General features: G+C 46.2%; 2 protein-coding genes across 3 annotated transcripts in view; one reads left to right on the top strand and one right to left on the bottom strand.

Moving 5' to 3' along the window:
- The window catches only part of LOC118222127 (alpha-1,6-mannosylglycoprotein 6-beta-N-acetylglucosaminyltransferase A-like), a 77,615-nt gene extending 55,754 nt beyond the window's left edge, over positions 1–21,861 (top strand). For both annotated transcript variants that reach the window (XM_035407463.1, XM_035407464.1), the window contains exons 11-17: positions 4,120–4,253; positions 10,642–10,791; positions 15,368–15,514; positions 15,717–15,833; positions 16,502–16,576; positions 18,359–18,516; positions 20,015–21,861. In XM_035407463.1, the coding sequence (XP_035263354.1) occupies positions 4,120–4,253; positions 10,642–10,791; positions 15,368–15,514; positions 15,717–15,833; positions 16,502–16,576; positions 18,359–18,516; positions 20,015–20,213 (980 nt within the window). In that variant the 3' untranslated portion in view covers positions 20,214–21,861. The remainder of the gene's footprint in view (positions 1–4,119; positions 4,254–10,641; positions 10,792–15,367; positions 15,515–15,716; positions 15,834–16,501; positions 16,577–18,358; positions 18,517–20,014) is intronic.
- A 1,184-nt stretch (positions 21,862–23,045) lies between these two features.
- Positions 23,046–27,237, bottom strand: part of LOC118222129 (transmembrane protein 163-like) — a 52,555-nt gene continuing 48,363 nt past the window's right edge. The window contains exon 8 of the mRNA XM_035407465.1: positions 23,046–27,074. Coding sequence (XP_035263356.1) covers positions 27,014–27,074 — 61 coding nt within the window. The 3' untranslated portion in view covers positions 23,046–27,013. The remainder of the gene's footprint in view (positions 27,075–27,237) is intronic.

Raw genomic sequence — 27,237 nt, 5'->3', positions numbered from 1 at the left:
ATGAGCCTTTGTCCTCTCCGTGCAGCGCTGCTTTCTTCTGTCGCTCCGGGCCCAGTTCATTTCCATGAGCATATATATTAGAGCCTGGACGTATTTGTCTTAAGAATTAACCTGAAAGCAAATACGAGTGCCCTGAATCCAATGTGGCCAGATCTCTGACGCAGTAATGCGTTTACTAAGAAAGAGGATCTCCATCCTTACTCGGGTTCCCAGAGAAACTGTTGTGCGGGGATCCACAGAAACCTGTAGAAACTAAGACGTCACCGAGGGGTGGGGGGGTGCACTGAATGCAGATGCCTTTACTTGTACAGTGCCTTCGGAAAGTATTCAGACCCCTTCACTTTTTTTTCCACATTTTGTTATGTTACGGCCTTATTCTAAAATGGATTAAACTCATTTTTATTCTCACCAGTGTATGTGTTGGACTGCCTCGTGCCTCTGATGAAGGCTTATGATTGGGAGCGTTATGCCCAGCGGCAGGCCGTGAGGAAAGTGATCCCGGAGTCTTGAGTTACTTTCGTTACCGTCCGCGCAGGCTGGCAGGGATCGCTGGAGCTGGAGAGACGCTGGCACGGCCGAGGGAGAGCTGTGCTCGGCTGTCGTGTGATGTCAGATGTCATCCTGCTGACATTAAACGGGCTGCCTGGCGGCTCACCTGGTTAAGGCGCGGTGCGGTGTGGTGCGTGGTGCGCGGATTAGCCCCGCGGCCTCGGGTCGAATCCGGACCCTGCCGGTGCAGGCCGTGGCCGGTAGCTGCGTGGGGTGATGGGTAGCTGCCCGTGGCTTCACCCAGGGTACGGGAGGGATCGAAACATTTGCGCACCGATGGGGTCCAGACGCCTTCTGCAAGGGCCGAACCAAGCCTAGGACTTGTACACACACCCAGCAGGCTGTACCCCGATGCTCGTGCCCCACCACTGCCGGCCGATCGTCGCCTTTCCTGAGTGGAAAGGAAATGTGTGATCGCAGAACTCAAAGAGGAAGTGGATCTCAGACTATTTAGACTATCGACGTTGCAGATCTGCAGGGTTACATTCTTTTCTGTTTGGCAGGGGTTCAAAACTCTGTTGATCGTTTGCAAAGTTTCGTTCTGTTTGTAAGGTTAGATTTAAATGCAGTCCTTTCTTAGTTTTTATCCGTTTGCTGACACAGCCCTTTTCTGGCCTTTAAAGGTCAACATCATCCTAATTCAGTCTCTCTGCTGTTGGAGGCTTAAAAAAACTATTTTTTTAAGGTTGTGATTGTCTAGATATCTCACTTATCGCTTTGACTCTTGTTATATATCACTATCACACTGAGAGTGCATTGCGGCTGCCCCAGTAATATGGATATTTCCATATCAATATCTTTTCTTTATATTGTGGTTGATCCATCCACAGATCAGTCAAAAGTAGATTTTAGGGCGAAGGTCCCTTGGAAGCCTGATGTTCTACAGAGCACCCTGTGGATATGAATTTGTGTAATAACCCTACCAAGTATTTTAACGAGGAAGTACTTGTCATCATTGTGAAAGAGAAAGAAGATTCAGATCAAAGGGATAGAAAGCATAACAGGAACATCCTGTTATGGTATAACATCATTCTTTGTGTCCAGGAAAAAAAATAATTCATCGTTTATACAGGGCCAAAATGGAGCCCATTTATTAAAAAACAGGCTCTGTGTGTTAATTATAGAGCATTCTGTGTCTCGCTCTGCGTTTGGAAGCCTCGTAGAGAAAACAAAACTGCCAATTACTGTTGGTTCAGGCAGATGGACAGTAAATCTTCCTTTTACCAGTTAACAGCTTGGGCCAAAAGAAACATGTCACCATTATGAAATGCAGTAAGATGAAAGCTTGGTGTTAAAGCACATTTCTGGCCAAGTTGTGCACAAAGAAACATTTTTTATTGGGTGGAAATAACCATAATAAAGGTACAGTTTTATTTTTCACATTTAATCATTGAAAGACACTGTTTTTCATTAAAACTTTAAGTTTTTTTTATTCTAGGGGGTTGGCAGTCAGCGAGTGGCAGTCAGTTCGCTTGGATGCAGCGAGATCTTTCCTCTGCAAGGAGACGCATCTCTCATTACTGTTAGTCAGATGTCTGTCTGTGGGGATGAGCGTAATGTGTGCTTGTGTGAAATGGAAGGCTACGGTGTCAGGGAGGCTGCCAGCAGACAAACATTATCCAGTTTGTTGATATAAATTTCAAGGCCAGCTGAGGGCACTTTGAAAGGAGGGACACAAAATGTCAGCTTCGCCTTTTCCTGACAGGCATTTTAGGAATTAAGTTCATGGACGACACGAGAGAGAGAGAGACAAACAGAGAGACGACTTCATTCACTCTGTATAATTTGTCATTATCTTTCCCCTGGCCTGCAATTAAAATAAACGCTTTGTTTGGTCTTATGGTAATAACAGCATTTAAATGTTGCCAGACATTTATTAGCAGCTAAAGTAGTTAGCGCGTCGGGCGCTTTTTCTCTCTGTCTTTTTAGCAAATGACAGTTTAATATGCAGGCCCTCCCTCCAGAGAATCGGAGGATCCTTCCCCTCGCATTAAAGACTGAATTCAGGGCGGTAATATAATTCTCTTCGGCTTTGCCTTTCAGTCGCCGAACGTAACGAGAGCGTTCGGGCTGGGGTGAGCTCATCCGACGGAGGCCCGTCTGCCCTGGTTTGTTTTTACTGTGGCGTCCGGTCGCCGGCGGAAACGACGGGTTTCGCCTGGTTTCACCTTCTGTCCCCGGATCGTGTCCCGCCGCAGAGCCCGGTCGGTCGGCCGTCGACGCCCTGCCGCCGATCGGGCCCGACTTACCACACGTTCTGCGTATTCCAGAGAGGCCAATGAGAGAAGCTGTGGCTGAATCCAGGGCCGTTGCATTCGATTGCCGACCAATCACGGGAAGCCCTGTTTTCACGCTCCGCGCTGTCACTGGCCCTGCTGCTCATCCGCCTCGTCGTTATCCCAGATTTATTCAGCGCTAATGACTCTTCGGAACGTTGTTTACTTGCGTTTTTGGTGTGAGGACTGTGAGATGCTTGCAGTCAAAATAAACAGTCCTGACTAGGCCTCCACAGGCGTCTCCTTCAACAAGACGACTGTCCCTGAAGAAGTGACGTAAATTGCCCTGGAGCTAGACATTTACTGAATAACTGAGCGCTGATAAAGACCCAAGGGGTGATGGGATTGAATCACTCCTGTCCCATCCTGCCCATGCGCATAAGTGAGAGATTTGATGGCTTCTGTCAGTAACGTTTCCATTTTACACCTCAGACTTAGTGATGGGTGGCGAGCCTGCCCCAGCGCTCCCGTTCCGGGCGTGTCCTCGTCCTCCACGCTGTCAGAGTCACAGCAGAACCGGAATGTTCCGCACAGAGCAGCAGCAGCCCAAGTGCAAATAGAAAAAACAAAATGGCGGGTTGAAATTTGCCAGGTCTGTATTCCCGCAAAAAAAAAAGACCCGTTAGTGGATCCCCCCCGTGGCTTCCGTAAGAACTCGGGACCGCAAACCTACTTCTGGCCTTTGCTTTGGTTTCCACGCGGAATGCATTTTTAAAAAATCTCCTCTGTCGCTTTTTTCCTGGCGAAAGGCAGAAAGCTCTCGTCTTCGTGTCTGTGCTCGGAAACAGATGGCACAGCCCTCGCCAAGCGGAGCCTTTGCCAAGTCAGCGCTGCCCGTTTGGCCCCTTGGCCCGTTGGTCTTGTGACAGTGAAGATCCAACACATGGCCACGAGGGATGTCAGTCAGTGTGAAGCGTGAATCGGTCTGTTCAGCCTGTCAGAGAACTTTGTTCAACTCAACTTGCTTTTGTTTTGTTAGTCTGTTGGCTACATGTGGTATTTAGTCATTTAAAAGAAAATGTATTCGGTGGTAAAGAATGAGTCTAGAGCCCTCCTTTGGTTGGACTTTGGCTTGTTCAGTAAAGAAAATGGTGTTTATTTAGAAGGGTGTTTCTTGCTTGAATGTCTCATGCTTATCTCTGATTACTTGTTAATTGCCTTTTAATCAGTGTTGTGATTGAACTGTGGGAGCAACATGTGCGCCGTTGTGTTGAAGTGTGAGCCAATCTATAAGAGACTCACCTTTGGTAAAGGAAGGAAATTGTCTGTTCTCTCACTTCCTGTCTCTTTTTAGCTCACACTCCAGATAACACCTTCCTGGGGTTTGTGGTGGAGCAGCACCTGAACGCCAGCGACATCAGCCGCATTGATGACATCAAGAGGCAGAACCAGTCCCTGGTCTATGGCAAAGTGGACAGCTTCTGGAAGGTAGGGATGCTTTAGGCTGCCTGCAGGACAGTATGCTTGACCTGGAAGCTTCTGGAAGATAGGGATGCTTTAGGTTACCTGCAGGACAGTATGCTTGACCTGGAAGCTTCTGGAAGATAGGAATGCTTTAGGGTACCTGCAGGAAAGTATGCTTGACCTGGAAGCTTCTGGAAGATAGGGATGCTTTAGGTTACCTGCAGGACAGTAAGCTTGACCTGGAAGCTTCTGGAAGATAGGGATGCTTTAGGTTACCTGCAGGACAGTATGCTTGACCTGGACGCTTCTGGAAGATAGGAATGCTTTTGCATACTTGCGGGACAGTAAACTCAACATGGAAGCTAAACATCAACCAGCTAACAGCAGGGGCTTTTTAAAATCACATGTCCCAGTAAAGCTGTTGAATTGTAAGGGTCTCTCTCATAGTAAGGTTGGTGAATAATGATAAATTGAAAAAAAATAATTTGTCATAAACGGTAAGGTACATTGCACATCTACAATTCTTTTTATGTGAATTTTCCTTCCGTGTAAAAGTCTGTTTCTGTAATGTTTCATAGATCATGAGTTTCAGGGGAACAGTGACAGGGACTGGATTTTGCACCTCTTATCTCCCCATCACTATGCCGGTAACAGAGTCAAACGCATTGCTATTTTCGTCGTTGCTTTCGGGAATATTTCGCACCGACCTTGATTCTCACTGTTAAAGAATGCCAGGAATGATAAGCATAACGACAGTAAACTCACAAACCAAGCTCAGCGGGATGGGAGGGACGTGCATACCTACGCTAAAAATGACAGTTCGCTCCGAGCCTCAGCTGACTCAGATCTGCGGCGGCAGCTCGACTCTGAGCCACGGCGGTACAGGAAGGAGCGGGGGTGGGTTGCCATCGCTACTGACCAAACGAGAGTCCTCTATCGCAGAAAGCAGGCAGGTGACCCTGTTAAAACAATGTTCCCTCCTTTGTTTAGCTATTTTCGCCTCTTCCCATTATAGTTCATACCTGTTTTTCTAGAGACCGCACCTCCTCTGACAGAACGTCAGGCTAACGAACGTGTCTCTATACCAGCAGTGATCGGAAGGGGATTGTTGCCATGCAACTTTATGCAACACTTAACAGACCAGTGCATTTAAATGCATATTGCTCAAAACAGTGTTATCTATGGATTCATTACGCAATGGGGCTTTGTGAAGCAGAAGTTGTCCCTTTGCTATTTATGACGCTCTTTGTCAAGAGTCAGATGTTGCTTGTCATAGGACTGGGCGATATCCCTTATTTTTAGGTATGCCAGTGAAGCATTAGTGTAATGGTATGCGGTTTTGCAATACTGTTGTCAACGGTACTTTATTGTTTTATGATGATTTGGCCCTATTTCCCAGTCCTGGCCTGTCACTTGTAATCCTACCTCTCTCTACCCCCTCAGCACTAAAGCAATCTCAGATTCTTCTCTTGCCTTCGATGGCCCAAAAACAATATCAGCTTACACACAGAGGAAAAAAAAAGAAAAACTGCATTATCCAGTAAGAAGACCCCTTGCCGTGTACCCTCCCGTTTTTTTTATTTAAAAATGTTATTGTTGGGGCGTTTTAATGAGCTGGTGTAATGAGGAGAAAGATTCCAGCTCAAGGCCCTGTTTAATGTGTCCCAATTGGTATTAGGACTTCCTCGATCCCCACCATCGTCCTCTTTATGGACGACCCGCAGCGGCAGTGTTATGATGACAAACTGAGGTTTTTACTTTAGCTTCAGTGTAGCAGCCTCAGGCTGAGGGAAAGTTCTGCAGCTGTTGTGTCACCATGCTGAAAGCTTTGCTGTGTGGTTTCTCAAAGCAAGAAGTTGATAGAAATCATAGAGACCCATTCATAGCTAACTTACATAATGTTGGTCGTTGCTCGACCAACATTTACCATTAAAACATTATCGTTATCGCAAGCAACTAATGAAAGATTTCTAAGTTTGATCATCTACATGTATATTCGGCAAGAAAATATTTTTCATTAGATAGTTCATACAGCTCACTGATTGGCTATGAGCTACTCTTCCCCTGATTGGCTGTGGATACCTTAATTTTGATTGGTGCATGCACGTCGTTTTTTTCCTTATCGTACATGGAAAAATAGCGCCAGAATTTATTGTTGTGTGTCCACAGCTTGAGATTTGTAGTTTGCAATTTGTGGTTTAAGATCTGTAGATTAGGATTTGTAGTTTTGCAATGCGTAAAACGCGCTGGCATTGCGCTTCGCGGTGAGTTGTGGAACACGTGTAAATATTATTGGCAGTAAAATCGCTCCACATCTGTTGTCCCCTCCTCAAGCAGATGACAGAGTGCTAAGTGGAAACATTAGTTTTTTTAAACATCGCTTCACCCGGCGGCGCAGACAGCAGCGCTGGAGCCGCCGAGCTCCGCTGTGATGCTAATCAGCCGCCTGCTCGCGCCTGTCTGTTTTCGCCTCGCCTTACGCCCCCGAGGGGGGGGGGGGGGAGAGACGGGGCGCGCGGGGTCGGCCGGCAGGCTCCCGGGGACAGAGCGCCTCATTGTGAGGCGGACAAACGGCGCGTCCTCCTTTGTGCTGGCGAGCTCCCCGGAGTTCCCCGGATCTCTCCGGGTCAGGGATTCTCTTTACGGCGGCAGGCGCTGTCTGCGGCGCCGCGGAGCTAACGCGGCCCGGCTCGGCTCGGTGTGACCTGCATTCAGCCTTATCCAGTTCCTCAACAAGATGGCTGCCGGAGGCCACACAGATTTTAGCTACGGCGTGAAGTTCCCCTTCACATACAGAAGAGTCCAAAATTCCATCTTGGAATGATGGTAATGCTCTTTATGATCAGTCAGTGTCATGGATGTAGATACGTGGGGGGGGGGGGGATCTCTCCCTCTAGTATTACAGTATCATGTTGTATGGGTGGTACTGTTAGAGTCCCCCCCCACAAAAAATACAATAAAATACCAAAACAAATTTCCCTCAAAGTTGAAATGAGATCTACATCCTTTGTCAGCGTCATTGCTTTGGGACTTTCCAAGGAGCGGAGGAACACTGCAGCCAGTGTAGCATTAAAGCAATCAGTAAATAGCTAAATGTAATACTGTATAATGCAATCAAATTCAATCCAGATTAATGAGCAGGGGAACAGGTGTTCACAGATGTTGTTCATGGAGTCTGTGGTCCCAGGACCTCCTGCAGGACAGATGACCTTGGGATACGCTAAGGCCTGCGTCACACTTTCTCTCCTGACCCCGTATCTCACTCTGAGGGACACAGAGGCAGTAATTCGTCTCCTGAGGCCTGACCACTGACCTAGAATAACACGTTTCTAGCATTCGCCTCCCCCAGCTGATATGAGAGAGAGAGGAAAAAATACTTAGTGTTGCAGACACACTCAGATTGCCATATGGTTACCACTACACAGAAAAGCACACTACGAAATGGATGAATAACATGTCATGTGCACCTCGGACTATGTGTGTGTGTGTGTCTGCGTATGTGTGTGTATGCGTGTGTGTGTGTGTGTATATGTGTGTCTGCATATGTGTGTGTGTGTGTGTTATCACCTGTGTGTGGAAGCGTAGCCAGTCCTCCATCAGCATGCAGCAGTGTTTCTCTGTCTCACACGCCGGCTCCTCTCTCCCCAGCTGTCGGCTCTGTGGGTGATAGCGGGTGAGCGATGGCCTCTGAGATCGGAGCAGGGCTGGCCTCGGTGCCCAGCCGTGGTGTTTGTGCCTCTTATCGCTAATGGACGCCTCCTCCGGGCAGCCTGCGAGTGGATGCAGTTTATTTAGGTCCGCCCCCGCTCCTTGATTTAATATGCGGCACGAGCGCACAGGCGGAGGAGCGTCGGCGGAAGGGCCCGTTTCTCCGCGGCCTCCGCCATCTGTTTCCCCCGTAACGCGGGCGCACGTTTCAATGGGCCGTTCTCCTGCGTTCGCGCACGCTCCCCTCCCTGTTATTAAAGCGCAGCCGGGCGGAAGCTGGCAGACGCGACTAATCGCCGAAAAGCCGTTATTCACCGGCTACGGGGAGAGAGGAGCCGTCAGTCCGAAAGCAGGCGGGGCCGAGGTCTCCCGGGCGACCGGGCGTCTGAGTTATAACGGCGCGCGGCGTCGTCGGTGATGGAAGCCGCGTTTTCCGAGGGAGGATGTATAAGGGTAATAACAGGATATCTGAATTACGAGGTTCGGTTTACAGTATATGGCAGCAGAGTATCTGAGGTTATTGCTGTGCGAGGCTCCCTGCTGTCTCCTCTAGGTGTTCAGCGGATACTGTTCATAATCTCTGCAGAAGAATTTCTGTGCGGTATTTATAAATCACCGCGTAAGGATTTCAGTCTTAGCCGCTGCAACAACAGGAGATATTGTTTGGCCTGGGGTGGTGGGAGGAGGGGGGGTAATATTTAGGTTTCAGGGCAGGAGAAAATTAGTATCCTTAATTTCTTGCTGCTAAGCCTGGTGGCTGTGTTTGTGATTTATGGTTTAAGTAGACACCATGGACAAAGGAGGTGTGTGAGATGCATCCTCCTTGTCACTGTTCTCTACCGTAGCAGAGTCTCCAAATTACTTTCAGATCTTCTATGACTCCCACACACAGCTGAATAAATGTACGATATGATTGAAATCCCAGCATGCCTCTGGGCTGTGTAAAATCCCGGCACACAGTCCTCATTACCATAATATTGATTACATGCTCATGAATTCAATTGATTCATTGACCAGTGGAAGCGTAGCAGCCGTATTGCTGGAATGTAGAACCTGCGTCGTCATTCGAACCTGGTCAGTGACTGCCATGCTTGCCGGGTGTGTTTAAGAAGCTTAGGATTACTGTAACTAAGCCGGGCTCAGTAATATGGGAGGTGGCTTTAACGTTTTTGGGGTGGGTGAAAATGGGAGAGGGTGTACTTCAAGGGATTGGCACTGTTCTTTGATTACAGGAGCAACCCCAGATTAAAACTGTCAATAGAAAGGATCACACCTAGGGCTGTGGTTAATTTTATAACAATTGAAACACACCTAGGACTGTTTCATGGTGCATTTTATAACTATTAAAACACACGTAGGGCTGTTTCATGGTTCATTTTATAACAATTAAAACACACGTAGGGCTGTTTCATGGTTCATTTTATAACAATTAAAACACACCTAGGGCTGTTTCATGGTGCATTTTATAACAATTAAAACACACCTAGGGCTGTTTCATGGTTCATTTTATAACGATGAAAATATACCCAGGGCTGTTTCATTGATTCAGTTTTCTCATTCTTTGAAAGATTGGGAATATGTTGGACAGGACGTTCTGCTTTATGCACAAGCTCCACAAATCAGCCTCAGGATAACGACTCTGCGTAGCTTGCTCCTTCCTGGGTTTTTATTGGTTACAAGTTCACAGTTATGGGTTAAATTATAACCGGCAGGTAAGCCATCAGTAATGTTTCTGAGAAGGCGTGTAATGGGTAATCTGGTGCTGTTGTCAGCCTGTGGTGCAGGGGGGGGTTTGTGTTGAATCTGAACATCTGAGAACTGGAGACAGAAATGAACTGCTTTGAAAACATGGGTCTTAAAATACTTGCGTCCTTATTTTGGTGAACATCGGTTTTCCTTCCAGTTAAGCTTAGTCACGATGGACTCTTCCTGCCAAAACTCTCCCTTTTTGGGTCATTGCTCATAAACAGATCGTGAATCACGTTTTTAAAAAAAATAAAAGAACAGTGCGTTTTCTTGCCGAACAATTTAACCGCCCACTAAAACACAAACACATTTGCGGAGATATTTTTGGGTCGAGTGCACTTAATGTGAAGTGCTGTAGTTTTTTTTAAAATTCTGGATCTTAAAGAACAAGCATTTGAAAGCCAGATACTGAGGTTTTCGCTGTGCAGTCAGTGCACTGGTGCTGCGTGAGAAACATGCATATGAAACATGCATTACCCGCTAGTCCACGGTTTGCATAGTTTTACAGAGTTATGTATTCATTCAGGTGGCTCATTTATTAAAGTCTTTAAGGTTAAAGAGCCTTGTTAAAATATTTAACAGCAGGATATTAAACTACAGAATAGTCTCAGCTGTGCTGAAGAGGGTATTAAACTACAGAATAATCTCAGCAGTACTGAAGCAGATATTAACCCACGGAATAGTCTTTGCAGTACTGAAGCAGATATTAACCCACAGAATAGTCTCTGCAGTACTGAAGCAGATATTAACTCACAGGATAGTCACAGCAATACTGAAACAGATATTGAACTATAGAATAGTCTCTGCAGTACTGAAGAAGATATTAACCCACAGAATAGTCTTAGCCATACTGAGGCAGATATTAACTCACAGGACAGTTTCAGCTGTACCGAAGGGTGACGAGCGAAAGCATCAGGGTTACTCTTGACGAGAGTTGGCTTTTTTTTCTCTGTTGCAGGACAAGAAGGACTACCTGGACATCATCCACAGGTTCGCGGAGGTGCACGGCACGGTCCACGGCACCAGCACGGTCCACCTGCCCACCTACGTGAAGAACCACGGCATCCTGAGCGGCAGAGACCTGCAGCTCCTGCTGAGGGAGACCAAGGTGAGCACGGCCTCCAGCCCACGTACAGCGCGGGGGTAGGGAATAGTAGAAGCTGTGTAAGTCAATCTGGATAAGAGCATCTGCTATATGCCTGTAATGCAATGTGATATAATGGAATAGACCAGGCATGGCCATTTCTGGTCCTGAAGAGCCATTGTGTGTGTGTGTGTGTGTGTGTGTGTGTATGCTTTTGTTTTCAATTCAATTCAATTCAAACTTTATTGTCATTGTACATTGCACAGGTATAAGTTCAACAAAGTTTTCGCCAGTTACCCTGGCTAAATGAGCCATTTGGCTGTACACATCTAGCTCATTGCCCACCACTGGTACAGACACGAGGCAGGTGAGGCTAGGCTACATCTTGCAAGCCTGACGGAACAGAACGCCCTCGGGCGAAACACGCCATGGAGACACGTGCGGAATCCCCTGTCCTGCTTTAAATGGAATTTCGTAATTAATGTGGAATTTGAATGAGCTGCAACGGACGCGCTCGTGCTTGGGGCGTCACCTCGGTTACGGCGGCATTAGTGGAAGAAGGCTTTGCGAGAGTCACTGCTCTCTCTGCGCATTGGGGTTCCCTGACACAGCTGTGGAGAAGCCCCACCCCCCGACATGCTGTCATGTCTCTGACAGGGCGGGGCTCTGAGACACGCTTTGAGTATGTTCCTATAGCACACATTCTCACATTCTAGTACATGTTAGCCACACATTAGTATAAAACACGCGTGGCCATCTTCCTGCTGTACACACAGGAAGGAGACACAGCCATGGTGGAGATAAAAAGACCAGCCTGCACAAAACACTGTCTCCTGTGCCACCCCTTTCTGGAATTACACAAGTGCTGTTTCGTATATTCATTACTCCAGATAATACTGCTGTTAATTTGGGTCACAGGTCTGATTTGAATGTTTCTTGATTTCCACGGCGCTGAGCGGAGAACTGAAGCCAGTCTGTGTGCGTGCGGCTGTCCTCACGTCACCTCGTGCTCCTTCGGGATTAAAACGGCGAAGATTAAAAAAGCGAGAGAGTTTCGGAAACCTGGAGACTTCGAGACGGTCTCATTACGAGGTTTGGAACCGTCGGGGGCTCTAATTAATTCCTGTGTACCTGGATCGGATATCAGAACAGTCGTTAAGATAGCGAGCTCGATCCTGGCCTCGTAGAGCGCACTCTTCTAAGTGAAGCATCCACCCGATACAGATTGTTCCTGCTAATTGCTCTCTTGGGCTTCGAAGAGTTGGGCACACAACACTAAAATAAGGGAACGAATTGGATAGGCGCTAGCAGGAAGTCTCAGAAAAACAACTGAGAACCCCAAACGAATAGCAGGGTTGTCATCTTCTAGCAGGCACAGGATTCTGGGACTGAAAGCACATACATTAAAAAGGACAGATGTGTAGGATGTACAGTATGTCTGTGTATGTCTTCATTGCAGAGGTTCCCTTGGAAACGGTACGTAGAGCTGTCTGACTGCTGTCTGGCAACAGGAGAGGGAGCATTGCAGGGATGCCATCCAGACTGGACTCGCAGGTTTCTAATTGGTGCGGGGGGTGCTGGGAACGGTGTCCTGAAACGGACAGACAGAGCTAAAGGGTTAAGGGCGTGCTGTTGTAGACCGGAATCACGTCACGCATTATCAAACTCGTCCCGTCGGGCAACTTAATAGGGCTACAGTGCTCCTGGAAAGTGGATATTATACAGCACACAGGTAAATTTTAAAAAGTAAAATTATTTAAAAAGGAAATGATGATACTACTTAAAAGAATATAAAGACCGACTTGCCAAAAATGAAAAAAATTAAGATTAATTCTCTGCACAGCTTATCAGATTTTTTTCTACAGTACTGTGACTGTAAGAAGGTGAACAGTCCAGAGCAGTCCAGTGGTGGTGGTTAGTGGAGTATATCAGGGGGAATCTGGCCTCCTCTGCAGGGCTCAGATATCACAGGACGGTTTGCCAGATCGTCGGTCCGGCCTGCCGGATCTGGAAGCCGCGATGTTTCCGGTGGTTAAGTGCTGCTTCACTGTTTCTGGTGATGAAGTGCTCCCGTTCTGCTTCCGGTGATTATATCAGGGCAGTGTGGTGAGTGACATCAGTCCACTTCCACTTCACCAAAAGGCCATAGTGCTTTTTTTTTTTAAATGTTCCTGCAGTGTGATCAGGCTGTAAAAGTTGCCGTCTGCATTTAAATGCTTTATCTTTGGCTCTCTGACTTTCGACTCTGTTCGTAACAGGACCCGTTCGAAACGCTGTTAACAGTTAACAGCCACCGGGGCTCCAAGGACCCTGTTAAACCTTCAGATGCGTGACGATCTCAGCAGGCGTCGTACCGCGCCGTTGTCCGGTGATGGGCGAGCTCGGCGCAGCGAAGCTCCGGACGGCCTCGGCTTTTACGGTTCCGTGTCTCCGCTCGAACAAACGAAACGAGAAGTTCCCGCAGTGGCGGAAAAGCCGGCGGCGTGTCAGCATCTGAAGAGCCGGACGCCGCGCCGGAAGCGTGCGAATGCCGCCCCGGTCTTCGACCGCTTGGTTTTTTTATTTTCGAGCGTGCGAAGGCGCAAACGCTTCCGACTCCGCCGCGCGGTCTAATTAGCGCTGTTCTGGCCGAGCCCTCGGTGCTGTGACTTCTCGCCGCTCGCTCGTGTTAAAAACAGACGCGGTGTCGAAGCGGCGTTTTCAGACTCTTGACTCAGCCTGTCTTGTCTCTGAGGGGTGCAGGGCGGTCTGCTGGTTTCGGGTGTTTTTCCGGCACCCGAGTGTGTAATTAGAGTCGCTGATTGGATGAAGACTGCACGCACACCTGGTTTCCAGGGCTACTGATTAAAAGGAAACAGCGCAACCCTGGAGTCACTGCAGACCCTCAGGACCGGAGTTTGACAACCCCTGCGTTAACCAGTTAACACTTTGTGTTAAGCATCGCACTCTAAATTGTGACCTCATTTATCACGGCCATCCCATAATATTTTTATTAGTAAGTAGATGTATATTTGTGGTTATTATTAAATGTCTGCTGTTCCGTAGTTTATCACTAATTTAAATACATTTGTTTATGCAGTTAACAAGAACATAATGCAGTTGTCTCAGGCGCTGGTAAGATTCTGTACTACGTTGTGTGGTGTGTCATTACCCAGAATTCCAGCGCTGTAGCAGGATGAGCCACCCACCAGTCCCTCATCTCGTCTGAGGCTTTCTGCTCCTGGTACACAGTGACACAATGTTTTATTCTGTTCTTATTTTTTTTTCCTGCACAAAAGCAGTCAAGGGGCTGTCTTCAGGATTTCTCCCAATTATACCTCTGCCTGTTCTCCTGCGTTTCACTTCCCGGAGTGCACTCTCTCCTGGATTAGCTCGGAGAAGGTCAAAGAAGCTCTCTCCCTCCCCATCATCTTTTGTGAACTGAAGAGGCCTGTAAACAGCAGCTGTTTTTCAGGCTGCGGTCGGCTCTGTCTAACTCCGCTCTCCAGCAGGCGTGCAGCGGGCCTTTGCTGCCACCTGCTGGCGGCAAGCAAAACTGCGCCTCCGCGCTTCAGTGGGTCTGCTGCGTTCAGCCTCACGCCCGCGTTCCGTGTGTGGCCAGTGACATTACCGTACAGGAGTGAGGTCACGCCGCAGGAGAGAAGGACTCCTCTGTTGCCAGATGTTGTCATTCGGCCACTCACAGCTGGGCCTTTGTCCCAGCCCCCTCCTAGCTTATGACTTATGACAAATGTTATTACAGTGCACGTCATTGGCCAGACTCCAGCTTACAGTGTGGCTGGCCTAGCCTGGCCAATCAAACGTTTGCTTAACTAGCGGGGTTCACAGTGGCCCACTGAGGTATTTTGTTGCTTGTCTGTGATTATTTGGTTTTTAAGACATTTAGTAAACAGTGCTCCTATTTGAGGAGCATTTGTTTGTGAAAAATTGATGTGTGCTAACTGAAAAAAAATATTTAGGAGAATATTACTCGTTGGGAATGCATAAGGATGCTCCTAAATTCTTCAACTTAGGAGCACATGTGATGCTTGGCAAAAAAAATAAAAATGTTTGTGCAGAGTCACGCAAATGCATTTGACTCGCCAGCCGTGTCAGAAGCAGTTTGAGCTGAGCTGGGTAGTTGGAGGCCGTCTGCCTGCTGGCTGACCTTTTTCAGTGTTCCCACGCTGACGAGATGCTCCTTCTTTTCTGGACTCCGCTCGAGCCGTCTCTGCCAGGCCCTGAGCTCCGTGTGACCCATGGAGCTCTTCACTGAGCCAATAGCTTTCAGTGTCTCTGAAACGGCCTCACATTCTTCAGCTTTCTCAGCTTCCTGTTTACGACTTTTTGAGCGAGTGTAAGATGGACTGTTTTTTTATTTTTTTGTTTAGGTTCTTCACGGTTGTCAACTGCAGACACAGGCTATTTTTACAGTGTGTGAATGTCATTAAGGTCACACCCACTCTGAAGTGTTGGAGGGGAACCGTAAACTGTGAAAGAGCTTTTTATCTCGGTGAAAAGGAGCCCCGTTTGGCGGGGGGGACGGCGAACATTCGCGCAGCTCTCGGCCCGAGAGGAAGGAGAGTCACGGGCGTGCGTTTTTTCTCTCTTTTTTTCTCAGCTGTTCTTGGGGCTGTCCTTCCCCTACGAAGGTCCCGCCCCCCTGGAGGCCATAGCCAATGGGTGCGCTTTCCTCAACCCGAAATTCAACCCTCCGAAGAGCAGCAAGAACACAGACTTCTTCAAAGGGAAGCCCACGCTGCGAGAGGTGAGAGTTTTGGTTTATCGGTCGCGTCGCCTGCACGTCCTTTGTCTGGCTTAAGTGAAACCGTGTCACTGTGAAACCGTGACAGCGTAAAGTAGAACATCTTTAAAAAAACATGAGGCTATAGAGCATCTTTGGTTGTTGACTGACGGCTCCGCTCTTCTCTCTCTCTCTCTCTCTCTTTCTCTCTCTCTCTCGCCCACAGCTGACGTCCCAGCACCCGTACGCGGAGGTGTACATAGGGCAGCCCCATGTGTGGACCGTCGACATCGACAACCCGGCCGAGGTGGAGAGAGCGGTCAAATCCATCCTCAGCCAGAAGGTGGCGCCGCGTTCTGCTCTCCCGCACGCTCAGCTTCAGCACATTTAGTGACAAAGCCGTCACATCGCACTCGATCTCAAGATGGATACCGTAATCACGCTTGAGCTCAGTTTATGTCATATTAAATTTATAGTTGCCGCTACAAAGTAAAGTGCTGACTGTTTTTTAGCGAGATTGCGTTTGCTTATGGGAAGCGCCATCACACCTGTACTTTTCACTTCGACGCTCATAAAATAAGCCGATAAAACACTGCCGGAATTGGACTGGGGTTTGCAGACTTGCTGCACTTGTTAATTCCCAAAAAAAGCAGACTTATTAAAAAAGTTATCCGGTTCTCTCTGAGATTGTGTTTCAGCTACAAGCAGTAATAGAGTTTACCCAATGTGCACCCAAGAGATGACGGCTCAGATATTTATTTGATGTCACGGTTCAGCTGCTTGGTGCAGGGGGGCTGTGCAGGTCACCCCTGCAGTTTCTGTGTACTTTATTAAGGCTTGGTAGAGTCCTCTCTTAATTGTACAGTGGACTGAAAGTGCGAGGAGACTATAGACAGAGCTCGATTCTCCAGCGCTCGCACCTCTGACAGATCAGGGCTGCGCAGTCAAGAGCACTTGCACATGACATCATCATCTCGCCCCCCCCTCACCTGCTCTCGTTCCCTCCCACAGATCGAGCCCTACCTGCCCTACGAGTTCACCTGTGAGGGGATGCTGCAGAGAGTGAACGCTTTCATCGAGAATCAGGTGAGCGTCCTCCTCGCCTCACTTCCATTTTCCTTTCCGGTGTTCCAGAATGGTTTTCATTTTTGATCTTAGTGCGTGAAGTGCACACCTATGGTCTGAGAAGAATCACATGCCTCACCTGGTCCAATCACAAAGCGGAATTCAGTGGAATCGGGCAGTGATGCGCTGGACATGGTGGCCCCTGCCGTGCCCTGAAAGCACAGATATTATAGACCCGCCAGATAAGCGGCTCTGTGTTTTTCACACTGAAGTTTTCTGTCCCTACGATGAAATGAGCCCACTGGCCGCATTTAAGAGAGGGATAAAACAGCAAATTAGCCAAAAGCTGCTTTATTATCTGCCCGGAACCCTGTTAGTCAAATCACGACCCTCAAGGTCCAAGCACTGCTGGTTTCCCACCCTCCCTTTACCTGGGAGTGTGGTGTGAGGACAGTCTGGCCAATCAGTAGCACTAACTGTTCAGTTAATTACCCGGGGGAAAAGGAAAACCTGGGCCGGATTTGGAATCGAGGTCCGGAGTATCCATGGCTTAGACGGTACAAATAAACATAGCAAACATTCCCAAAATCTGGACAGAATGATGTGTAAGAAAATGCACATCCAGGCCAAACTGTTATTACCGTAATCTTAATCTGGGGGGGGCAACCGTGGTCCTTGTTATTGCTGTTTCCAAACGTATCTCTGAGATCGGATTAAACATCACCTCTAATGAACACGGGTGACCATGCGCTAGAGGTACCCAGCAGTTCACCAGTCAGGCTCTGGATATTCAGGCACAGACTCTTAATGATCCATCAAACTCCTGTGCTAAAGATCAAATGGGGCTAAACCCAGCTCCAGCACCAGGGACCACTACCCCTGTCCTAATCAATGTCTCTAGGCTAGCAGAGTGGGCCGTGCAATTAGAGGCCTCATTAAAGCAACTAGCAACACTTGGGCTGATTAGCAATCGCCCTCAGCTGTGCGCCTGCCCACTGCTGTCCCTGGTCCTGAAATGTTTGGACAGGAAGTAGGAACTCGTGACGGGGCCTGAAGTCCGGTAATGACCCTCCGCTCTACTCATTAAAGCGCTTTCTTAAGCGGACCGTTCCCTGATTGGATTCGCTGTGAACGTGCGATGAAGAAGCTCCTAATAAAAGCACCGCTGTCGCTAGGCAGAGCAGGAAACGCTGAGGTTTCTCGCGGATGTCAGTGCACAGATTTGAGGGTGGTAAAAAAAAACATGCAAATTAACATGCATAAAATGTTATTGTCATACAGAAATGCAGCAGTGTGATTCATTGGTGGTTTAACTGATAACTTGTGCTGGCAAACACAGTGCACATCCTACATTTTTCTTAACCTGTTGCTTTTGTCTTGTTTATGTGCTGTGTAATTCATACAGGAAGCAATTGATACCCACCCTTGATTTTGTTTGACCTTTATAGTTTACGACTACACCGTCCAACAACTAAATTAATAATCAGTTATATAAGAAAAGAAACCACATCTCTGTCCGCAACCATCAAACTAGCTCAGTTTACTTTTGAGACCTTCACATTCACAAAAAGTGAATTTTTGCACATTTTCTGAATGTGGGTGCTGAGATTTCATTTATTTGGTATTTACTTGTGCAGTTCAGGTAAAAGTGTCTTTCCCAAGAGTCTGGCTGCAGTGCCTCTACTGGGATTCAAACCTGCAGCTTCGTTAGTACTGCTTTGCCACACACACCCAGATTTGAGCAGTTCTCAGGTGACACTCACGCCTGCGTCCCCCCCCCCCCCCCCCCCCCCCCGCCTGCAGGACTTCTGCCACGGCCAGGTGATGTGGCCTCCACTGAGCGCGCTCCAGGTGAAGCTGGCGGCCCCGGGGAAGTCCTGTAAGCAGGTGTGTCAGGAGGAGCAGCTGATCTGTGAGCCGTCCTTCTTCCAGCACCTCAACATGGACAAGGACCTGATGAAGTGAGTCACTGCTCTGACTCCGTTTGACACACTCACTGTTACTGTGCTGATACACAATAAAATAGCAATGACACTCACACACACTGTTACTACACTGTTTCACTGTTACACAATAAAGTGGCAATTGCACACACTGACACTGTTTCTGCACTGTTTCACAGTAAAGTAGTAATGATACTCACACACTGACGCACTCACACTGTTACTGCGGTGTTACACAATAAAGTAATGATTACACACACCGACACTGTTTCTGCACTGTTGCACTGTTACACAATAGCACAAAAGCACTGACATGCTTACCACTTCATTAACATGGAAATGACACACACTTAGTCACAAGTTAGCAGAAAGTTATGTGTTAGCAGAAAGTTATGTGTTCTGCATTCTGAAATGTGCAGTTCTTTGTCATTCCAGTAGATGGAGGCATTGTATCGATTTGGCATGTTTCCACTTTTCTGATGTGTGCAGAATAATTGAATGTGAATGCAGTATCCCTGTGATATTGCTGCAGTGCGAATACATACATACGAATGTGGGAATAGTTCAGTACCTTGTAGTGTTTATGTGCATCATGAGCTCTTGGTTCAGTTCAATTCAACTTTTATTTGTATAGCACTTTTTATAGACACTGTCACAAAGACGCTTTACAGTGGAATTGAGTGTAAGCTACATTTTGCCCCAGACCCTTACACTTCTGTCTGAGTGATTGTGTCACTCTGTTTTTCTTCATTAACCCTTTAAGGCATACTACCACAAATATGTGATTAGAATGTTCTTCAGTGAACATTTGATTGCTGATGTAACAATCACTAAGAATCATTCTATTGCTGATGTAGCAATCACTAAGAATCATTCTATTGCTGATGTAACAATGACAAACAAGCATTCCAATGCTGAAGTAACAAGTAAGAACACTGACTTGGAATTTTTTTAAAAACATTCCAAAGAGCCTGCTTTTCAAAGAGCTAACCCCATTCACAGGCCCACTTTGGGACCAGGCTTTATTAAGGACAGTGGTGCCACGTTCGAGCCCCTCAGACATTCACTCGGCATTTCCAGCTGTCTTAAAAGCGCGTCGTGTTCAGAGCAAACAAATCCGTGCCGTTCCGCGTCGACCGCTGCTGCGCTTGATGTGAATGTTTATTGGGAACAAACAACAGGCGCGGTTCGCTTGCGCGTGTGCAGTCGCCACGGCTGGGCACGTGAGGTCACGTTTCGGCCTCTGCAGAAATGCATTTATTTTTATACGTGTTTCAGAGAAACGCGATTCCTGTTTGCGTTCTGTTCGTATGTGACGAAGGCTGTTTACTGCCAGTCGAAGAGTGCGAATGCAGTTTGGTTTAGAAACGTCACAGAAACCGGGCTGAACCCCAGCTAAGGCGGTGAAAGCGATTCAGATGAATTAGGATTAGTATTTGGTTTTGACTTTAGGTTTGAGTTTGAAATTCCTGGGCGTAACCGGCCGTGCCGCGGCCCCGTCTCCGTCTCCCGGCAGGTTCGGCGTGCGGTGCCAGACGGCGGACTCGGCGGGCGACACGGTGGTGCCGGCGTACAACGAGGCCACGGGGCACTGCGTGCTCCAGGCCGACCTCCTGCTCTTCAGCTGCGCGGGCGAGCACCCCTCCCTCAGGCGCGTCTGCCCCTGCCGGGACTACATGAAGGGCCAGGTGGCGCTCTGCGAGGGCTGCCTATAGCCCCGCCTCCCCGAAGCCCCGCCCTCCCCTCCACCCTCACCCTCGGAGCTGCTGGGCCAGGGAGGCGGGCAGATGAACTCCAGGAGGGAGCGGCCTGCGGGGCGCAATCTTTATTTACGGCTTCTTCGGCACCCCGCGCGGGATACGCGCACTTTTGCGTTTCGCAAAAACGACGGACCAGACGGCGTTTCGGACGTTGTGGACGATGGAGGGACGTCTGTGGAATATTCCGTTTGATGTTACGACTCTGGTGGCGAGAATATATATATGTGTTTGTGTACATACGAAACCTCTCCAATATCAGCCTGAAATACTTGAATTACAGGTAGTGTGTAAAGAAACTGAAAGATGCCAGTACTCTCCGCTGCCCCCTGGCTGCTTGGCAGTGGAGCTGCGTAGCAGCGAAGTTACCCGATCTCACCGTTGGTTTCGGTCTCGAACCACGCATAGTCGCACCGTGGGACCAATACGCCAGTTTTATGTTGGGAAACCAGAACCGTCCCCGTTCCGACGGCTCTGCCGTTCAGCAGTTTTTTTTGTTTTTTAAGTTTGTAGATTTGCACTAGTGTGTCACTTTTAGAGGTGTAAAGAGGTGCCAGTGGGTGTACATTCACTCCCAGTTATGTCCCGACACTGTATATGTACCGCCCTGTGTAGCCAGTCGCAGGCCCATCGAGACGAGAGGCGGTCAGCTCGAGTTGTAAAGTCTATTAGGAAACGCGCGATCTCTCTTATTGCTTAGATCTGTACAAAATCACCATGGTCGTCCCTGCACAAGTGACCGTTGAGTTTTACATGTTTTAAATAGATGCAAAGAAGAATTCGAAATGTGTATTTATAGATGGGTGTCTATATTTATTTATATAAAGAAAGGAAAGATACGTGGATATGTGTACAGAACTACATAGGTGTAGATATTGCTGCTCCTCGCAGAATTCAGACGATTTGAAACCCTTCGATTGGCCTCCGGGGTTTCCTTTATACTTGGATATTTTGAATAATTGCATTCGTGGATTCTCAGGTTTGTGACCTGTTGGGTGGAATCTGCTGAAGTAATGTAAAAGTTGTGAGGAAGATGCACTATGCGACATGCTCGCTGAAGCTGAACAAATGTTATCGACACTGAATACTGTTCTTATCGGGGTTCGTTATTTTCTATTTATTTTGTACAGAAATCTTTGTCACAGGTGTTTGCTGAATGGAACGCAAGTTTACTTGGTTTCTTTTTATTTATAGTAGACGGTAAGGGAGATGATATTTTAATTGAAGGTTATTTTATTTAATGGGAATTTCGTGCGATCACTTTTGTATATGTGGGTGTAAGGATGGAGTTGTTTGTTCAGAGTAGACTGTCAGTCAGTACCTTTGGAAGAAGTGGATACTGCCTTTCTGCGTGTTTAACAGAAATCTTGTGTTCAGCACAAAAAAAAGTCACGTTTTATCTTTAAAAAAAATCAAAGTGCCTGCCAATGTGGATTTCTGTGCACGTACATAGGCGAATTAAGGACAGATTCAATCTAACCTGCATTGCACTTCAGCCTTAACTTGGAGCGATCATTGTGGGTTTGTTTGGCACAAAATATATCTTTGAAATATTACTAAAAAGACTGAAGTTTGTTGTCAAATAAAGGGGAAACCTACAATAATGCTTTGTGATTCGACAGTTAAGGACCGAGTGAATTTGAGTTTCGTGGCAGTCCGTTGGTCAGACCTCTAATTTGTATTTTGCATCACTCCAGAGGAAGTAGTTGCATGCGTTGTGGCCCGCTTGAAGGCCAGTTCAGTGTACATCATCACTGCTACACTCGTACCGTCACCCATGTCCTGATCACAGCTGGTTCGCTGCGTCCCGTCGCGCGCACGCAGATGCCAGTGCTTTGTGACAGGACTGAAGCACCACACAGTTTAATTCTACCTAAATGCCAGCAAGAACTTTATTTTCATGTGTTCTATTTTATTATTTTAATTTAGATCACAATGTGATTTGCACATCTGTCAATACAGACTAATATCTGCTTAACCAGCCACTGTAAGCTGTGTTTATTAACACGATATATGAATATTGATGTAATTACTGGAATGTAATCACTGGGTAACAGATATATAATTACCTGAACATCTTGCATGCACACCTTACACGTGACAAATCGGGAATTGTTAATTCATGCTAAAAAAAAAAAAGGTTTGCAGTTAATGCCATTTCACAGAAATCTGAATAACTGTTTGCCATTGTTGCTTTGTTTTATTTATTCTTATTTTTTGCAAGTTAGCAAATATAAGAATCTCCAAGCAAGGATGAGTTTTAAAGTTCAGCGTATGCCTTGTTATGGTTTGTAGAATACGCTTATCTTTTGTCTCCACAGCGGTGTCTTCTGCGTAACCAATGAACAGCCGCGGCTTTAACGATTGGTTGTGATGGTGCGTAATGCTATTATGAGAGGCCCGAAGGAGGACTACGTGGATTCAGTGTAATTACTTGCTTCATGTTTTGCTTTCAGTCAGAAACTCAGAAAACAGTCTTTTCTCCTTGTGTGGGTCAGGTTTTTACAGTACGACTAAATTAGTCCAGTCAGTCCTTGTTTGGGTTTCAATTTTGCAGATTAACGTTCGAAGCGTCAGATCCTCAGCAAGAGCAAAAGTGGTAACATTAGAATGTGTTTACCAATGCGATAAGACGGCCAAAACACCGATAGCCTACTTTATAGTGGCGACTGAACTATGTATCTGAACTATAAGATAATGTCATGTTGAGTTTATTATTTTTTTAATTTAAATTATCAACATTCTTTCACAGAACCTTTTGGTAAAAAAGCATTTTTATTGCGTGTCTTGTTTGCAATCTTGGAGGTGTTTGCAAAAGGTAGTGACAAAAGCGAACACAAGAAAAAGAAAGACCAGATTTGTTTTCACCCTTTTTGATGAATACGCAGGATAAAACTTTATTTTTCAATAAACCTTTTTCTGTGACAAAGTAACCTCACTGTCGCATTGGGTGGTCTATATAAATATACATTGTGTTTACATCATCCACAGTAGTACCACTGCAATATGTTACATTCACACATTACATTCTGAGCACATAGTGGTGCAGTTAATATTGTACAAAAGTTGTGTGTGTGTGCGTGTGTTTCTGTGCGTTTGAGAGCGATGGATGTTCTGTATTGATGATGCAAACCATGGCAAGCTCGCAGGAGGGTAAAGCTTGTACTTCTGAGTCTAAAGTGTAGTGGCTGGCAGCCCATGCAAAGCAGCATCAGACCCTTGGCTCAGGCCCGTGAAGCTCTTCTAAACGTCTAAAATGCTAATGATGTGTGCAGGCTTACAGAAGCACTTATTGCATTGACACATTGGGGTATACAAATGAATATAATATCTTTGTGTGTGTGTGTGTGTGTGAGAGAGAGAGAGAGAGAGAGAGAGTGAGAGAGAGGAAGAATGTGTGCGAGAGCAAGAGTGTGTGAGAGAGAAAGAGAAGGGGAGAGGGAGTGTGTGTGTGTGTGCTACTCTTTGTGCTACTTGTATTCAGTGTTCAACACAAGGAAACCGCAGACACATGCCAGCATGTTCAATAGTGCCAAAGAGGGACGGTGGCTGACTGGAGAATATCTTCAGCCTCGTGGTCTGGAGGTCTAAGGTATCTGGAGATGAACAGACACCTATCTGTCATTATGGCTTTGATATCTAAGACTGGTATCTTTAAATTAAGCTCTTAAGCGATAGACATTTGAGAAGAATGCAGTGCAGTATTTTCCAAAGGCTCGTCTGTCCGCACAGCTGCAATGCTCATTTCGAACATGTATAGTGAGCCTTGTGGTCACAGTAAGTCCAGCTATGGAACCTCACTGCGATGTGCATGCATGCCCGGTCTCATTCCGTTTAACCATACATCAGTATGAATGGTTTTGTGCTACATACACAGACATTACCCTTTTGGTAATTGATTTTATTAATAAATGCCCACAAATTATGATATTTGAATAAAACTAGCTTAGTTCAACAACTCTCAAGGTTTAATGTATTTGTAGTTTAAAGGAACTGTTTTAGTGTGGTGAAAGTGTGGCTCACACAACCAAAACAAAATTGCGCTCCAAGTTGTCAAATCCTACCTATTGTGTGTGTGTTCAAGTTCATGTGCGTCTTGGGACAGAATGCACACCAGGACCAGGTGCGATCGTGAAGTAACTACATTCTGAGGACCTTCCATAGTGCTATGTTATCAGATCCTGCAGGCAAGATAGCTTTTTAAAGACTTCATGAAACCGACGGTGGGAAGGGACTCCTTGTGCCGTGTCGGTGAGCAGAACAGACAAGCCGTCAACAGATCACATTGGCGCGTTGCCTGGTAACGAGAACATGTTTTTGTTACAGTACTCGCCGACTCTCACACCACTGGGTACATTTTCTATATGGTACAGATCTACAACCAAAGTTTACAGTAATATCTACCACTTGGGAAAACATACAATTTTTAAACCTCATTTGAAAAATAGCACAATAATATTAATCTGTTATGCCATTGCTAACTTTTGCTTAATTTCACAGGTGTCTCCTTAAACAGACAATAGCAATATTAACATGTCCTAGACTATCTGTACAATAATTACCATATATACAAAAGGTGCTGGTATCACATTCATAAATAAAACTATACAGTTGATAGTATGAATGGTACATTAACAGTAAATCGACAGCATAAACATATTTAAATCTCTTAAAATTCTACCGGTATTTCCATTTAAATAGATAACAGAGCCTCTCAAAGGGGAATTTCACCCAAAAATAAAAGATGGCATATAGTTTTTTCCAACACCAAGCTACTTAAGGTGGGAGACGGTATGTACAGTTTTTATTTTGTAACAGCAGTTGAATGTTTTATCCACGGACTATACGTTTTGGAGGTAAAATGCTCTTTGAATGTAAATTGATAAGGAAATGTATTTATTTTGCATTGAATATAAGGTGCTTTCTCATTAGACTTTAGGCCCATACAAATTTACCAAAAAGACTGAAACTTTGACATTTCAGTCACCATTCAATAAAAGTTGAACCTTCTGATTGGCCCAAATGATCCAATGTGTGACAGCATCGGAAGCAGTTTCACTTTTCCCATGCTGTATTAGAGAAACATACAGGTTAAATGAGGCCAGATGAATCAAATTGAGAAAGTTCTTTCGCTTCACCCATGAAGTCCAGCATTTAAACAACTATGGAAAAAGCTACACGTTCGGTTCCACATGCTTGATTTTCCCTTGAAAGTCAGTTGTCAAACTTTCTTAATAATCATTCTATTATTCAAATTCAGCATAGATGACCAAACAATAATTTAAAAATCCAAACAAACACCAGACAATTCATCTGAGGAAGCCACCCCTTGAAATGTCTTTAGTATCCCATTATAATTATGCTAAATGGCCCTAATAAATATGCTGAAATTGTAAACATATAATCCTTGTTTGTCTCAAGATACCGCAAGAAACTGGAAATAACAACACAATAAAATGATAAATAATAGCATATTGAATAAAAACAAAAATAATGGCTAATAATAAGTATCAATGGGGGATGTTTTAAGTTCTGTGTATAGAGAACTTTCTCCATAGTTTCTCCGTAAGGCTGTCTTTTTTAAACTTACAGAATTGTGCTCTGCTCAGAAACCAACATTGGCCAACGGATTTTTTCATTGGCCAATCGTATTCATATTCAGATGTCCAATTATATTTTGAATGGACATCTGAGTTTTTGCCTGATTTTTTTTACAACACATTCCTGTCAACGTTCTGTGCTTCTTTCCCGTTTAGAGATTTCCCAAGGATGCCTGGAAAAGGAGGTTGGTACGGTTTCCTTGGGTCTTAAACACAGGTAAGACCACCTGATGTTGATTCCACACAGGTGGATTTCTATACCTACCCTACACTGCGGCCACAGGTACCTCCCTCACAATGGACTACATCATTAATATAATCATCTAAAAATACTGTGTTCTATATCATTAATGTAAGCATCTCAAATATATTAAGTATTCTACATTTATTAATATAATCATCTCAAAAGATGTTAATTATTATACATTAATATAGTCATCTCAAACAATGTAAAATAAACTATTTCTAGTCAGTACTGGGGAAAGACTGGACAGTACCCTGTTAAGGCCTTTTTCATGGGGCTAACTAGCCTAGCTAACAACTTGTGAATGATCAAACTCATCATCAGTTGTGTCTTTCACACCAGTCCACCTCTAAAACCGTGCAAATGAGACAAACTCGTTAAATACTTTGAGCCGGGAAGGATGTAGAATGGGCCATTTTGTCGGAACAAAAAAACATCAGAAGCGCAAGTGACCGCAGGACAAGCAGCCTGTTTCGATTGCAGTGGCCAGAACACGGTTTCAGTGTGGCTAACCGGCAGCTCAGGCTACCGTTTGGAGAGCATCACAGAGAGGGCAATGGTGCCTTTCTGAAGCGGGGACATTGGGAGCTGAAGGAGACCATCGAGGTGAAACAACGCTCCGCCCCACACCCCACATGCTCCGCCCACCCCACATGCTCCACCCACCTTTGCATGGGCGGAGAATGAAAGGTGAGGCCCTTCCTTCTCAGCTTCTCCTCTTCAGTTCATAACCATAAATAACACAGCTGGGGTTAAAGATACAGACAATGGGAGGTTTGAACTGAAATACCACTGGCACCTTAAGGTCTATACTTGTCCTCTGAGTCTCTTTCCATGTGTGTGCCTGAGGGGGCGGGGCTTGGATAGGGCCCCGCCCCACCAAGCACCACGCTCCAAGCGCTGGGGTCCCACTCTCACTCGAACCTCTCGTAGTTCCTCGTCTGTCTCACCCGGGGAACCATGTCCATCAGCAGCCTGCAGCACAAGTGGGAGAGTGTTCGCTAAGCAATTGTGATGTCATGTAGCGTCTCACTTGCAATTGCGATGTTGCAAAGAAAGAGGGCGCCATTTCTCTGAAATGATCTGAAATCATTGTGAGATTACTGGAGTCTGCACTGCCTAACCACCCGACCCAAAG

Source organism: Anguilla anguilla, chromosome 3 (genome assembly GCF_013347855.1).
Source record: "Anguilla anguilla isolate fAngAng1 chromosome 3, fAngAng1.pri, whole genome shotgun sequence".
Lineage (NCBI taxonomy): Eukaryota > Metazoa > Chordata > Actinopteri > Anguilliformes > Anguillidae > Anguilla > Anguilla anguilla.
The sequence above is the reverse complement of the archived record's forward strand: the minus strand, read 5'-3'. Positions and strand labels throughout refer to the sequence as shown.